This window comes from Mastomys coucha, unplaced genomic scaffold, assembly GCF_008632895.1.
Source record: "Mastomys coucha isolate ucsf_1 unplaced genomic scaffold, UCSF_Mcou_1 pScaffold22, whole genome shotgun sequence".
In the NCBI taxonomy this organism is placed as follows: domain Eukaryota; kingdom Metazoa; phylum Chordata; class Mammalia; order Rodentia; family Muridae; genus Mastomys; species Mastomys coucha.
In genome coordinates, this window is record NW_022196905.1 from 74,262,404 (window position 1) to 74,279,702 (window position 17,299).

Below are 17,299 nucleotides of genomic sequence, written 5' to 3' on the forward strand. Positions count from 1 at the left end.
TTCATTGGAAATGAAGAAGCATATGCTCCTTTGAAAAATAATTAATCTATTTCATTTGAGAACAGCCTGATTGTGCTTTGTTTGTTCACTCAATAGGGCAACCTTAGACCCTGTGCACCCACGTGCTGTTCAAGGACAGGATTCCCAAGGAAAGGCAGGAATCTTCTCTGCTAGATCACATCCTATTTCAACAGCTGGAGTTTGGAGATGAGTAGTGGTATCAGCCATTCAGCGTAGCCCAATGATGACAGAAAGACTACCCAGAGGAATAGGAATCAGTCATGGCATTGAAGGGATTGTTGTAGAATAAGGAAGACATTCTAGGGTGGTAGAAATGAAGCTTGGTCCTGAGGTAATGAAATAAGCCATGTGCCCAGGGTGAGAAGAGATTCCAAGGTTCTGAGAGAAAAGCCAGCCAAGAGAGGATTGTTGGAGAGTTAAGGAAATCAAAGACCAACATAGTCATACCCAACAAGTTGAAGGATCATACAATATTAGGCAGGCTATGGAAAGCATTCTAATTTGAACACCATTTAAAAGTATTAGCCAAGTTCATGATATTGTACTTTTAAAATGTGAATTTGGCTGTAAATTTTATTTTCTACCAATATCCATACATGTCATCAAATTGTTTTACAAATATCTGAATATGCATTTTCTTCCATTGCTCCATTTGCTCTACTGTTCATTTTTTCTTATTCTTTAATTAGTTATTTGAGAATTTTCTACAATTTATGTCATATTCTTTTCTCCCTCAGCTCCCCCCCAGACCCACACACACCCTACCCTACCCATCCAACTTTGTACCCTCTCTGCCCATTCAGTTCAATTTGTGCCGCCTAAGTACTCTCATATATGGGGCCTTCTGTTGCAGGAATATTTAAAAAAATGAATGTACCCCGAAAACTCTCTTTCCCACTGGATCACGTTCTCTGGCAACACCATGTCCTGTGAGGCTCTTATTATTTTCTCCCAGCTAGCAACAACAGCTCGCTCACATGCAGCTCTTTACACACCCCCACAGTCATTCATCTAATGCCTTGAACCCGGTAAAGCATGACTCTTAAGGCTTAATTATATAATCAGGTTTATATAGTAATAAGATCACAATTATAAGATGCCAATACAATTATTTCAATGCCAATTGATAAAAACAAATTTTGACCCAATTAATTTAACCTTGTAAAAACCTTAGCCTGGTTATAACCACGAGGGGTCTGACTCATCATCTTCCTCTGACTCCAGTGAACAAGCCGCTGTCCTTCTCCCTCTGACCTTTCTCTTCCTCAACTTCTAGCTCCACCTCTCTATTCCTGTCCAATCACAGGCCTGTCACTGCCCTAATGTGATTGGACAGAGAAAATATTGCACCAGCCTTCTACTTGGAGCCCAGTCAACCTACCAGGAGCCACAACCTTCAGGAAAATCGACTCTTCCTCTCTCTGTAGCTTTCACATTTCAACAGCTTCCACACTCCCTCTCCCCAAGGCTCAGATATCATTTATGAAAAAGGAGCTGAAGGATGGTAAGAAATTACTACAGACTAACATAGGCTGCCAGACACAGAGGGTAGTTGCACATATGAACGTATGACCCATGGTATACACAAGATACATGTTAGGCCAAGCTAGATAAAATCCCAACATGGAGAGAGGAGGTGGACATGAAGCCCCATTAGTAACTGAGTCATGTTTTAAAATGCATATTTTATCTTAAAGGCTGTCTGTCCACTGATCCCACTTGTCATTTGCAAAAGAATATTTCCCCTTTGCATTATCGTGTCCTTGTATCTGACTTCTTTTACCAACTGCGTATACTTTTAACTGGCTCCCCCTGTACCTTTGGATCATCTATTTCCAAAGCACCCAATTATTGGAGTTCAGGACTTCTGAGCCTTTATTGTCACAATACCTTTTTCTTGGACTAATTCTTATTTCTCTCTTTTGTCCTTTTCTTATCTGAATAACTTTGTGTTATCTGTTAACACCCACTCAATAAGTCAGTTACTATAAGGTAGCATTCTTTGTCCTATTCAGCATTAGTAGCTTCTTACGTGAGTTTATGTAACACTCAGAACCGCCCCCCCACCCCCCCATGGCAGCAGTTATCAGGCTGCTTTTTAAGATCACTTCCCACTTCTAACATTGAGCCTCTGGAAAGAAAGAAGCAGTGCTCCTTTTCCTTCTGTATCTTTCGGCATTTAAATTCAACTGAGATTCTCTCAGATCTCTAAATATTTGCTGCTTAACCAATGCTACAGGCCCATATTTCCAGTTGCCTACTGGAATGGCCATTGTAGCAGAAATCTTGCCCCTGTGGGTACATACTAGCACTGGTACCTTTCTCTCATTCTCTCTTAAATCTACTTCTCCTAGCCTTTGTCCTTAGCACTTCCCTGAGTGGGCCCTTGTCAAGATCGTTATTAATTCAATAATAGTTTCTCAAGACCATTAAGCATAAAATGGTGCTAAATCAATGCTCAATGATCAATCTGTATCTGTGTGTTTTTATAATAAAGTTGTGGGTTTATTTTTGTTCTTTGAGATTATAGAATAATCACATCATTCTCCCCTTTTCTTTCCCTCCATACACCACTGCCTCACTCTTTCATATTCATGATCTCTTTTTCTGTAATTGTTAGACTATGTGTGTGTGCACATGTGTCTGTATCTCTCTCTGTGTGTTTATATATGTGTGTATACACATAGGTATTTTAATCTTATCTGATCAATGGGAAAAATCTGTCAATCTTGATTTTTCCTCCTGATGTACTCCCATAAAGATAGTCACTTGATTTTTCCTTTCACCAATTAACACTTACTTCAGCACTTTCTCAACTGTCCATCCATTTCTCCCTAAACTATTCAGGTTGGGGTGCTTCCTAGCCTAATGCTTAATTGACTTTTCTTTGAGTTGTTCCCATGGTGTCCTCATTATTTTAGATATGTGTGATCTTGATACCCCTTAAACAGACCATTCTTTTGAACTCAAGAGTTACTGTTCCTTTTAATGTTTCAGCATCTTCCTTTTGTTGCACACTAGGCAGCATGAAAAAAAATCTAGCCCATAACTGAATTTTCCACCTTTATTTTTAATTTCAGTCTCCACTACCACCAGTAATGAGTTTCATTCCTATATCTGTTGTTTGCATCTGACTCAAAACAGACTATTGAATGTTTCAGGGGCATGTTTTCACTTGAACACTTATATTCTAGTTGTTTATTCTGTTGATGGTGGAATTTTTGTTTTGGTTTAAGGCCGTGTTTTATGTAGCTCAGGCTGGCCTAGATCTCACCATCAGGCAAGGATGATCTTTGAACTCTGAATATAACACTCACAATGAAATTCATCTTGGCCCCTAATGTTAAAATTGGTGGAACACTTAGGGATGCTCTGGCAGTCTCAAGAACTTAAATCCTGTGGTATATCCCATTATGTATGTCAGAGATGCATGGGAATGAAAAGCAGATAAGTGGAATTAAGGCCACATGTTGGTAAAAAGAACGTAGAAAGGGGACCCAGCAATCTTGAGTTCATCTCCCAGGTGCTGGCATGAACCTTAGGTTTGAATAGTGGGGGAAAGTATAAGAAGTAAGCAAATTAAATGGTTTTTGTCAAGATGTGGCCCAACTTGGCCTTGTCATGGCTTAGTTCCTGCAAGGTAGTCTAGTTTTAAATCACCATCATCACTGGAAAGGACCAATTTGTTTCCTACAAGATGAGCCCTTCTGTTGTGGGGCACAGCTTTACACTTATGCATAATTGCTCTCATCTGCAAGGGAAAAGGGTAAACTATGAGGCTTTCTTCTTGCTGGTATCCAAGGCAACTACAGGTTTAGGACAATCACCTTCTCTTTGTTCCTCCAGCCTTGAAAGAAGATGACTTATGATAGGTAGGCAGGCACTCCTGGAGTGACTAACATTCTTATTCAGAGTCAAGCAGGGTACTGACTCTGAAGAGAGAGATGCCAAGTGCTGGCAAGCTGCCAAGTTTTGGTCCTGCATTTGCACAAGTTGGAGAATCAAGAAAGGAGTCAATGTCTTTCAGCAAAAGTGCCACGTAAGTGCCTGCAACATTTTTCTCCTGGGCTTCTTAACCCAGTCTTTGTGATGAGAAATTATTGACTACGCTTCCCCAAATTTCCATCTATTGCTAATGGGTCTGTGGCATCAGTTCTTCCCCACGTATGCAGTTATTCTGGATGCAATTAGATAGTCCAGTGGCTTCAATCAATCTACTTCAATTTGTGATGCCAGACTCATTTAGGTCTTTCTGTCCAGTGTCATTCAAGTACTTTGTAAGCAAGTCACAATAGTCAAATCTATATTCATCAAGTTCCTTACAATCTCTTAATACACAAACACACTTATACACACTATTCCTCAAGCATAAAACCACAACCTTTTTTTAAAATTTCTTTCTCATTTTGATTGAATGCTTCTTTGGTGCCTACCATAAGCTTCTTTCTTCCCCTTACCAACTGGCTTTAATTAATCTGCAAATCGTGTAGATGTGTTTGAAATCTCTGCCTTTCTTCATCCCCAGAGAAAGAGCACACGGCCCCCATTTGAACCCCAGTTCTACCCCATGTTTGTAGCTAATTAGCTCTATCAAGGTACTTAACTTGGTCTCAGTTTTCTCACTGTAATGTGACAATGGTAATAATGTATACATTAGTGGCTTCTTGAGAGAATTAGAAGTTAATGCATATGAACCATGGTGATGCATCTGACTTCCTGACTTGACAGTGTTTTTAGTGACTTCTTATTGTCTGTGGGAAAAACTGCAAATGTCTTGACATAGCTTGCAAGGCTCCTGAAACCTAGCCTTTGCATATTGTTACTGCCACGGGAATCTTTGGGCTTTTTGCTTGGTTATGGGGAATTGTTTTCATTTCTCTCAAGAATCAGTTACACTGTGTGGAAAGCAGAATGCTGTGTGCCTTGATTTCTTGGCCAGTGTTGAACCTTAGTTTGGAGTACCTGACTTCATGGAGCACTTTTGATAGTCTTAATACCTCTTCCTATTGTTACAGTGTTCGCCATGTTGGATTTTAATTACTTGTTTAATTGTCTACCCTCCCTATATTATCTCATAGAGGGAAGGGAGAATAGCTGTCAATTCTTTGCTGCCTTCTAATCAACTGGCACATTGAAGGTGCTCAATTAAATATTTGTTGAATGAGTTTGACTCTGTAACCAGGTGAGAATCAAGTCCATAGCTGTATTTAATTTCTGTGATATAACACAGACCACCTTGACAGCACTCAGTCATTTCACTCTAAATTAAACTACACTTTTAAAGCAATGCAATCAAATGGTATCTTGAAAACAATAATTTATTTTTTTTGCCCAACAAGGGCTCTCATAAACTGTCTCCTCTACAGAATTCTAGTTTCATGTTCGGTTAAAGGTTCTTATTACTATATTAAGGTCAGTTGTGTTATACAATCTAATTTTAATTAAGACTTGAAAATGCCAATACTTCAATGTAATATAAAAAGGAGTTCAGGGATTAGTCATTTTTATATGCTTAATAATATTAAATGACAGTGGTTATAAAATGAACCTTTGGTTTATTGATCAGATGTGTAAATATCAGTCACTCAACTTGACTTCTAATAAAAAACCTGCAAGTTATAAACTGTTTTGAAGACTTCTTGAGCATCTGACCTTTAAAATTTTGATTTGAATCAATATCTAAATCCAGATTGAATCACAATGTGTCCTATTCAGTTATGATTTTAAACTTTTACTTTCTTTTTCTCAGCGGATGAACTTCATATCAAGAAGCAAAAACAAAACAAAAAGAAAAATTGCCTTTAATTTTTAAAATTATAAATAAATATAGAGTATATTTATATCAGCATATGAATGAACATATATAGTGAAATACATCATCAAGGATGATGCAGATATCATTTTAGAAATGTCCCTCAAACATCAAAAAGTGTATTAAAACAAATGGAATTGGTTATTATGTCACTAATGTGTATGATGTCACTGAGTGAGCTAACACTGAGTGGACCACAGTATTTGTAGCATCTGACATTGACCACTATGCTGTAACTTGGAACATATATGTCAAACAAGAAATGAAAGTTTAGTGAATACGGAGTCACCTCCTGGAGGGAACACTCATCCGAAGATTAGATGTTCCCCAGAATTCATCAGCAGTGCTCAGAAAAGTTCCACAAAGAATTGAAATTATCCCTTGTCTTGAAAATGGTGTAGTCATGTTTTAGCTCCTAGTGACTTCAATGGTCACAAAATAATCTGACATTGAGTATTTTAATCTTACCTTAAGGAATGGGTACTGAGAAATTTTGAAATTTTGTGTAAGAGAGCACAAATAATTCCAGAGGCTTTTTTTTCTTCCCCAGTGCATTCCAAAATTCAGACAGGAGAAATGGTGAAGCATGAATGTAAATATTATGAAGAACAGAGCATTATTTTTATTTTTTAATTAATCGTTCCTTCCCATTCATTTACATCGCAGATGATATCCCACTTCCCTGTTACCACAACCCCACCCCCCACATCTGTCCTCTTCTCCCTTAACTTTGCCTCTATGAGGGTGCTCCCCCCCACCTACACCTACCCTCTCCCACTCCACCGCTCCAGCATCAACCTCCACAGGACCAAGGACCTCCCCTCTCATTGATTTCAGACAAAGCCATCCTCTGCTACATAAGTATCTGGAGCCATGGATTGCTCCCTATACACTCTTTGGTTGGTGGTCTTGTCCCTGGGAGCACTGTGTGATTCCACCAGTCAATGTTGTTCTTCCTATGGGATTACAATCCCTCTCAGCTCCTCTTGTCCTTTCTCCAGCTCCCCCATTGGGGTCCCTGAGCTCAGTCTGATGGTTGGCTCCAAGCATCCACATCTCCATTGCTCAGTTGCTGGCTGAACCTCCCAAGGAACAGCCCTAACAGGTTCCTGTCGGCAAGTGCCTCTTGGCAATGGCAACAGTATTGTTTTTGGTGTCTGCAGACAGGATGGATCCCCAGGCAGGGCAGTCCCAGATGGCCCTTCCTTCAGTCTCTCCTCCATTTTTTGTCCCTAGGAACAGAGCATTGTTGCTGAGCACTATTATGATAAATATTAATAAAGTTGCTATATTCAGAAGGATCTCAAAAAACAGATTTTGATCTAAGGAGTTAAATATTATTCATGTTAATATAATTATTTGATTGGAATGAGTGTTTTGTGCACCTGGCCCTATGCACAGTATATGGTTGGTGCCTTCAGAGGCCAGGAAAAGGTATTAGATTCCCTGAAACTAGAGTTACAGATAGTTTGGGATCTCTCATTTGGCTTCTAGGTCTTAAATCCAGATCCTGTAGAAGATCAGCAAGTTCTCTTAAATGATCCAGCTATAGGAGTGACATATTACTTTTATTTCTAATCCACTTTTCAAGGAAGTCTGCAATTTCTTAGTTTAAATTTGTGTATCATTTGGAATACTTGCTCCTGAATTTCAAATGGGCTGAACACCACTAATCTGTCATGTCCTTCATTTTGCCTGTTTCCTGGCATATCCTGTTGGCATTGCTCCCATGGAATACTTCCTGGAAAGCAGCTAATGCTCTTGTGATCTGGAAATGTTTTGTGTGCCTCTCAGGTCATACTCGAAACCGAGAAAGCATGACAGAGCCAAGCACACAAAGCAAATGTATTCAGTCTTTAAATTCATAACAGGTCATTTTGGTGATCTGTGAAGTGTGTATGTATCTGTTTATAAATGCAAAGTACACACATTGTAAGGCTATTTTACTTAAAAGTCTAATGATGTCAGTTTGCCCAGAAGTTGGGATAGCTTTGAAAATATCAAGGAAAAAAGCAACTTTATCAAGAGGCAAATTAGTTTTTGAAGCTGGTGTTAATTGGCAGCCAAGGTGTTTCATTATGAAGCTGAATTTTTAACAGTTGTTACTTGGTTCCTATGAAAACACTGGGCAGAAGAAAACACAGCAGTTTAGAAGATCTGACTCCCATTTCGGCCAGTCCCTTTGCCAATGAGTCAATAATGTGCATCCTGTTTTAAAACTGGTGTGCTGTCTAGAGGCTGTGTCAATGTGACTATCTTTCTATGTGCATTGGAGGCATACTTCTTAATGGCTGGGTTCAGGGATGAACACTTTCAAACTGCAGGTGTTGTATTTTCCTATTTTGCTGGTTTCTGTTTTTGAATGAAACCCAAGACTTCATGGGAGAACTGTTTTCTTTTTGTAACCTACCACATAAAGGAAACCGCAGGGAATATATAAGTGGTAGCTACAGAGATTATTCTTCTGCATGCAGCAATGAGAAATGGGGTACTTTGTGTCTATGTGTGGATGTACCTACTGCTGACTTTGTAAAGAAAACAGAAACACCTCAGGGCCATAGGTAATGATGTCCGACTGTTTACTCTCTTCCCGAGTGGTAAACAGTGCTAAGGTTTCACACTACACAACGTATTCAGAGTAACTGACGGTACAAATGCTTTGATACTTTCTCCATTCTGACATTTTTTTTTGTAGCTGGCTGAGAGTTAGGGAGGAGGTGAGACTAAGACAAAGGGGAGAGAAAGTTTGCTTCACAAGTCCACAACCTATAGGCAGCAGGGCCCTGGCACCCATTCGGTCTTTGCTGTGGTCAGCATCTGGTTTTTTGGAGATGTATGGTACAAAACTATTTTCTGTAGAGGATGCTAACTTGTTCGTTTAAATTATGTGCCACTGTTTCCTCAGCCAAATCATTTAATTATGTGATCATAGTCTCTCTGAAGCCTCTGCTGTTGATTCTGAGAAGCAAGCATGGTTCTATTTGTTGTTCTTCAAAAGAAGACAACAGAGGGCTTGCAAAGTCTCAGCGAGGGATTTACGGAAAAATAATGAATGCTTCGGCGGCAGCATGTCACAGGGGAGGCTGGGACAATAGTGATCTTATGCACGCTGCTGCTCTTTGCTTGCTGGGCAGCATGTACATCTGGATTCCTGACAGCTACGCGGGTTCACTAGAGACTTGTGCCATTCTTTTGGTCCCCTCCTAGGCGATGGTGGAGACAGTTAACAACCTCCTTCAGCCACAAGCTTTGAATGCCTGGAGAGACCTGACTACAAGTGATCAACTGCGTGCAGCCACCATGTTGCTTGACACCGTGGAGGAGAGTGCTTTCGTGTTAGCCGATAACCTTTTGAAGACGGACATTGTCAGGGAGAATACAGACAATATTCGTAAGTGACCTTTGCTAAGACAGAAGAAGGTCTAGAGTCACTTGTGTAGCAGGAAAAGAAAAAAGAAAAAGATCTGACACCCCAGTCATGAGCCATGTTTTGGTTTGGTGGACATATGTTATTGTACTTTTTCAAGGTAGGATAGTTTTCAGTTTACCAAGATCAGAATTCACGCATGTTAATCTCCATAGGGCATTCAATAGTCAGTGTATTATGTAGAGATTGCTTCAGTGAGATTTATTTGTAGAATTTTTATGTAGGCATGTATTTATGTAGGTTTTATACTACTTACTATTTTCACATCCTAATGCAAGGATTATTTGTCTTTTTAGTATGCTGAGTTATATTCTAAAAGAAACAAGTCATTTGACTGATGATGTTAATGCTTGGAAGTTGTATCATCCCTTCGAATAAGTATAAATCTGTTTTTATTGTGTTTTAGGATGTAGCTGACAATTTTATTTCAGGAGATTGTATATTTTATTAGGTTTGTAGGTAGATCAATATTGATGTGACAGTACATCTCTGGAGTGTAAAATGATTTTACATAATTCATGAAATATGGAAAATATTTTGAAAATTAACTTAAAAGGCAAAGATTATAAAGTATGAGGTCTTGGACTTGAATTTTAAGTATTAGGCTTGATTAGTATACATTTGAATTCTTTACGTAATTTTTGTACATTTTGCTTATTTATTTTGTAAATAAAGTAAAAACACTTAACTATATACTTTTAAACAAATTGAATGCCTTTAAAATGACAAATAGACCAAGAACTCTTAAATCCTGACTGTAGAAAGAGTTCAAAGGTTAAGGAAATTCTTGTAGCTTTGGAGGATTTCTCAGAGAACACTGACACCTCTGTGTTATGAACAGAGTTAGAAGTTGCGAGGCTGAGCACGGAAGGAAACTTAGAAGATCTAAAATTTCCAGAGAACACGGGCCACGGTAGTACTATTCAGCTTTCAGCAAACACATTAAAGCAGAACGGCCGGAATGGTAAGTTGGAAACAAACTCCAATGCTTATCAGTGTGCTAAATTGAATACACTAAACAATAATGTAAATGTAGAAGTAATCCCATGAAGGAAATGTATTCCTAACTTCACCAATCTTAAAAAATTAATAATAATAATAATAATAATAATAATAATAATAATAATAATAATAATAAAATCACATTTCTCACAGAGGCAGGAAAATCTTGTTAGGTGATACAGAGATGACCTGAGATTATACTAATTTAATCAGAACTGTTGCTTCATGTAGAGAAAATTGCTTTGAAAACAGATCTTCTTAATAGTATCAGCCACTTTAATGGGCTATCATCAGAATAAAATATAGTCAAGGCACTAGAAATCATTTCAGAGGAAAGGTAGAATTCATTAATGAGCTGCCAATTGGACTAGGTCTGACATGTCTGAGGCAGTAGTAAGAATGTGTAGAGTGGTAAGATTGTATACATAAAAACAGATTCTTGTATCCACTTCCTCTCTGGTTCTACAAGTCCTGTTCCTCCCTTTAACTTCATATCCCACTGAGAAAGGGTCCTTCCCAGACAGAACTCTCACCAGTTGACTTCTAATAACTCAGGGAATAAAACCATCTGACTAAGGGAGTCCTGCCCCTGCCTGTCTTGTGCATCCTGTCTTGTTTGTCCCACTTCATATCTTTTTTCCCGTATGACTTGTGATCCATGCTAAATAGTTTGAATTATGTTCATCAGTCAAGACATCCATGGTCCTACAGCAGGGCTCTTCTTTTCATGGCAGTTTCTCTATCATCTGATTTTTATCTTCCTTTTATTGAAATTATTGTTTTCTTTTACATAAAATATCCTGATTATGGCTCCTTCTCCATCTACTCCTCTCAGATCCATTCCCTTTCTCTCTGTCATTACAAAATAAATAGGCTTATATGGGACAATAATAAACTGAAACAAGATAAAACAAAAACTAACACATTCGAAGAGGATACAAACAACAAACAGAAGGTTAAGAACCTAGGAAAGGCACCAGAGACCCACTCACTCTCACATTCAGGAATCCTATAAGAACACTAAGCTGGAAGCCATAGTATGTATGCAAAGAACCTGTAAGATTCTGTAAGAGAGAAGCAATATACAAGTAAAATAAATAAAAATAAGATTAAATTGACACCAATAGCAAAAAAGGCCTTTGTCATGTCATTGTGAGACAAAGAAACCCCAATGGTGCCATTGACTTTATTTCTCATTGGCCATCTATTGCTGCGCATGCATGGAGCCTGCACTCAAGAGAAATTTATTTCCCCAGTGAGAGTCCCTTGGGAAAACCTAAATTTTCATTTGCAAGTTGTTTTCCACTGGAGATAGCTTCACAAATAAATAAATAAAGCACATAGGGCCTCATAGGAACAATGCTTCAACAATACTAAGTGTAGCCTTCAAGCATCTTAAGTTTTATTCTACATATAGACAGAAATTCTTTTCTCTACTGTAACTGATAAGTATTCAATGAGCTGCTATTATTTCGTTTGGTGTGTTACACGATATAGGTAAACCTAAGAATCCCCCTTCATGGAGCCTCCATTGCAGTCTCTTTGTAAGATTATTAGAAAGACAGTGAATGCAAAGCAGCCTACCACATAGCATAGAAATTTCTAGAATGTCTCTGGGTACAGTAACCCTGTTACTGCAGCCACTAACATCTCTACCTACTGCATCATGGGGTCGCCGGTCCCCGTCTGAGTTTGATGTCATCACATCTGATTGGATGTGTCAGCCTGGAGTGCCCATGAAACTTGTGGACAGTGCTAGTTGGGAAAACCAGCTTGTGTACATGTTCTGTATATAAATTCCCAGGAGGAGGGAATTTCATAAACATATTAAGTAGATTTATGTAAATTCATGGTCATACCGCTTTAACTCTCCCTTTCTCACACACACACACACACACACATACACACACACACACACACACACACACACACACACACACACACACTTCTTCTCATTTGACACACAAGTATTTTTTTTCTCTTTTTGACCTTGAGATTTGGAGACAGAGAGTTTGTCTTTCTGATCTTCATAACTGGAATGGCCAGGGTAGCATCTGTTTCTTGCCCAACTCTGACTTCATAATAGCAAAGGGTTTGACTCTTACCATGAAAGTAATGATAAAAATGAAAACACAACAAAAGGGGAAAAATAAACATTAAAATTGCCATAATTAGAGAATTACCATAAAGTGTCATAAGGTATAAGGACTTTGTGTCTTTGTGGAAATGATGGCCTAGAAAGAAAATAATTATTGAGTTCTTAGACAAATAAAAACAATTAGTGTCCTTACTTAAAAAAATTCACTGTAGTATAATTAAAACACAATGAAATATAAACACTGTGAGTGTTTGCTTTAAGAATTCTGACACTTATATATACCTTTACAGATTAAACATAAAACAGAAAGAAAAACAACCTGGGAACTAAATATCTCCTATTACCTCTAAATTTCCACTGTGTTGCTTACTGCTTTTTATTTGTCTTCTCCTAAAGAAAGATCTTTATTATCATTCCATTCTTAGACTTATATTTCTAGAATTACCCAATATGAACTATTTTCTGTCTAGATTAAGTATTCCAAAAAGTCACATTGAGATTCAGTCATATTTTCCATTTATTAATATTTTGTGCTGTATTGACACCTAGTATATTTTATTACTGTGATATATTTATTCTTTTATTTGATTTCTTTCAAGATAGAAGCTATGATCAATAAGGATTCTATAAAAAGCCTCATGCAAATAGTTTTCTTTGTGGTAAATGTTCTTACTTATCCAGGAAGGGAGGGTCAATATGTATGCAGCTTTGTAAAAAGTGGCATAGTGTTTCCAAGTCACTGCAAAGATTTGTATTCCCATCAGTAGGGTACAAGGATTTGAACTTCTAGGTTTCAAGTCCATATAAACATTAGGATCAAGTGGGTATAAAACAGTATTGCAAATGTAGTTTTACCATTTTGTTTCTTTAATTGCTAATGATTCCTACTATCTTTTGTTATGGAAAACAGTTTTTATTTATTTTTCCTTAAATTGTCCATTAATATCTTTGGGTAATTTTAGGTATCCTCTATTATTATACTGTTGATGAGCATGAATGCTCTGTATATTCAAGGCTCCCATATTCCCTAGTCTATGGATATTTGCATATTTGTTTTCTTGATGGTATATTTTAATAAGTTCTAAAATTTAACTTTGTTGAAGTTCAGTTTTTCCATTTTTATGGCTAGGGTTCTTATACATTATTTTTCTTCAAGCATAAAGAGATGATTTTGTATCTTGTTCTAGAACCTTTATGGTTCTGGATTCTGGTTCTGGGTCTAGGAAGCATCTTGAACTTAGTGTCAAGTACATAGTGAGACAGGGCTTCAGACTCAGATTCAGGGTTTAAAGAAATCATGTGTAGTGATCTCAACCTAATTCAGCTTCCCTTTCCCCATCAGATGCTCGGTACTTTGGTACCAAACAAATGGGTATTTGGTTTTATGTCTGTGAATGTGTAGTATATAGTCTCAGCTGTACCACCTGACTAGAATTACAGACTCCATCAGAGTGTAGAAACTAATCTGTTTCTTCCAATTTGTAACTCACCTCTGCCTTTATTTTAGGAGAGATTAGAGTGGCCTTTGTCCTGTATAACAACCTGGGTCCTTACTTGTCTACGGAAAATGCCAGTATGAAGTTGGGCACAGAAGCTATGTCCACAAATCACTCAGTTATCGTCAATTCTCCTGTTATTACAGCAGCAATAAATAAGGAATTCAGTAATAAAGTGTATCTGGCTGATCCTGTGGTATTTACTGTTAAACATATCAAGGTAAGAACATGGCATGGCATGGTTCATTGTCTACATTGTTTATATTTTTATGGGTGAATATTAAATATATTAATTTTCTCTTAATGTTTATCTATTATCTGACATAGAATATATCATCAATGAGTACAGTCATGGTTGTTTTCAGAAATATTCATAAATATGCCAGAAAAATAAATAAAACTTGTCTTTGTATGAAATGATGTATGAATTTTTCCACACAGAAATAATATTATACCTAGATGTAATACATATACAATATTATATACTCTAAATATACACCATACAGTTTTTAAAAGAGCTTGCAGTGTACTATACTGAACTGGACAGCATTTCATATGCTATTATATAAGCAGTCTTGTCATTGTCTAAAGATATATTTTTGTACATATACAAATCTGGAAGTTGTAAATGTAAGGTAAAGACCATCATTTTATGTATTTCTTTTCAACAATTGCCCTTACTTTTAAATTTAAAAGCTGATACAATTTCAATACAGTGTTAGTAACACCATTTTGGAATAAACAGCTTTGGAAAATAGTAATCTCACTTCTAGTAAGACAAAATAAATACCAGGTATTCAATTTCACTTCCAATTGATGAGGGCCACTTAATATGAACATACTGAACACACCTCTGAGGATTACAACAGAGCATGGGGCTGTGCTGTCGGTAGAGAAAGTGCCTACTTCATTTACTGGATTGTAAAATAGTTATTGCCTTTATTGATCTTTTTCTACCATAGCAGTCAGAGGAAAATTTCAACCCTAACTGTTCATTTTGGAGCTATTCCAAGCGCACAATGACAGGTTATTGGTCAACACAAGGCTGTCGACTCCTGACAACCAACAAGACACATACTACCTGCTCCTGTAACCACCTCACCAACTTTGCAGTATTGATGGCACATGTAGAAGTTAAGGTAAGATATACCATAAAGCAGGACTGCTCTAACATGCAACCAGGCCTCTAACTCTAAACATTCCTAGTTGTACAAGTCAGTTCTTTCCTACTAATTCTAACCAGGAACTCTGGTATTTCAGCCATATGCTTTTGGATGGTTCTGATAACTGCTTCTTTCTTTTACCAATATAAATCATAAAATCGGAGTTTGCTCAGTGAGCTTCCCTGTAGCTTCTCTGGTTTCAGTTTATACAAATAAATGTTATACCATAACCTCATGAACAGGGTAAGAGGGACTGAGCTAATGGAAGTTGAGATTGGATACATTAAAGACTAATGAGCTCTAGATTACACACTTGTCAATCTGATTCCTGGAAAAACAACATACACATGTGATACATAGAATATAATGGTACAGAGGATTTGGCATACTGTAAAACGGGAATGGATAGCCCATTCTAATCAACAAATCAAGTAGTTGACAGTTTTTACAGTTGAAAACTGGCTAACATGGTTGTATCTGTTTCTTTCTGGCATAACAGGATTTTACACATAGAAAGTTATGAAAAGCTAAATAGGGATTTTCAATGGGAGAGAAGACCGAGTGGGCTTTAGTGTATCCTCTAACACAGGAGAACTGTCAGGGTTGAGAATACTGAAGTCTGTATGTGCTAGGCCCAAAAGTTCAGAGATTGGAGATTTTTTTTTTTTTTCAAATAAGATACTTCGAGAATGACTAGGAATCCTAGTGTCTTGCTTCTCAAAACAAAACAAAACAGTTGGCCAGGATCAATATCTAAATTGGTTCTCCCTGTTGATTATAATCAATAATTATTGGGAGAGGAGCGCTTGCTTGTATTGTTTATGTGACTGAAAAAAATATAAAAACCAGAAAGTTTTTGGACAAAATATCTAGTTAAAAGAGTACATTTCTCTATATATAATAGTCATGTACTAAATGAATATTTAATCTTATTTTCTTATAATGTTTCAAATATTTTATGCATTAAATATAATGTATGTTGCTTATGAAAATTATTAAGCTCATATAAATCATATTATAGAGTGTATCATATTTGCCTTTAATATTTTAGAGTTTTGTTTACTTTCATTTTATGTGGTCAGATTTTTGATTGTGTGTATGTCTGTAGCACGTGTGTGTAGAACCCACAGAGCCCAGAAGAAGCCTTAAAATCCTTTAGAACTGGAGCTAGAGAGGCTTCTTTCTGCCTGTAGGTACTGGAAATTGAACATTGGTTATCTAAGAGGTAACTTTTCTACACACACACACACACACACACACACACACACACACAGACAATGCATGAAATTAGTATTTAATCTTATATAGTTAACATAATATCAGTTTTCTTTGTTATGGTGAGATACACATTATGTCAACATTTAAACCTCTGTTTGCCTAGCATATCGTATTAGAGTATAGAATCAAAATTTTTAATTGACTCTGGATTTTTGAAATCATGAATACTTGAAACTTAAATTGGCTTTGACAATGACTGAATGTCTTTCACAAATTTTCATAAAATTTTCCTATTATATAAAAGTTATTTAGCTATGCAATTTTAGGAATTAATAGATGATACATTTTAAGGTAAATTACTTCATGGGTTGAATTCAATTTGAAATAATACTTTTATCCAGTTTAACTGTTCAATTCAGGACAGCTTTGTTGATATATAATGTAATAAAGTACTAAATAAATGCTGCCATCAAGAAATGTATGGTTTTTCATAGAGGAAGCAAACACATATAGTTTCACCATATTACAGAAGAGACTAGAGTGAGATTATTGCAGTGTTCTATAAAATATTGAATATATAAAGTCGGGAAAATTTCCTAGATTAGAGTCGTTTAGGTTATAAGATTTCTATTAAGAAGTTAATGAATTAACTGGGAAAGTTGTAAAGAATATCCCGATTAGATAAAATATTTGAACACAATCACAAAGTTAAATATGATGGTTGAGAATGGTATGAAAACTATGCAGAGTATTCATATAAAAATATTGTACCACGTATACAATATGGCTGTCCAGCATCTGGAGAGGAAGAATTCAGTAGCGATGTGGCTAAGTTCAATGAGCTTAACATCTGTACGTAAGGACTGGGGTCTGAACACATGCCTGCATACCACTTGACCTACATGTCTCAATGTTTATATGTGATACATAAAGCTGGCAAATGAATTTCAAACTGATTTACAATATTTAACTGTCACGACAAGGGGAGGCATACAAAACCTGAACTCAGAATTGTTACAGTGACCTGAGTGAATTCTTCTGAAATGTGACACTGTGGTATTC

The 17,299-nt window shown here is 36.9% G+C and overlaps 1 protein-coding gene across 25 annotated transcripts in view; it reads left to right on the plus strand.

Moving 5' to 3' along the window:
* Window positions 1–17,299, plus strand: part of Adgrl3 (adhesion G protein-coupled receptor L3) — a 485,843-nt gene that overhangs the window by 341,033 nt on the left and 127,511 nt on the right. For all 25 annotated transcript variants that reach the window (XM_031342882.1, XM_031342858.1, XM_031342860.1 and 22 more), the window contains 4 exons: window positions 9,041–9,224; window positions 10,102–10,224; window positions 13,868–14,076; window positions 14,819–14,995. In XM_031342882.1, the coding sequence (XP_031198742.1) occupies window positions 9,041–9,224; window positions 10,102–10,224; window positions 13,868–14,076; window positions 14,819–14,995 (693 nt within the window). The remainder of the gene's footprint in view (window positions 1–9,040; window positions 9,225–10,101; window positions 10,225–13,867; window positions 14,077–14,818; window positions 14,996–17,299) is intronic.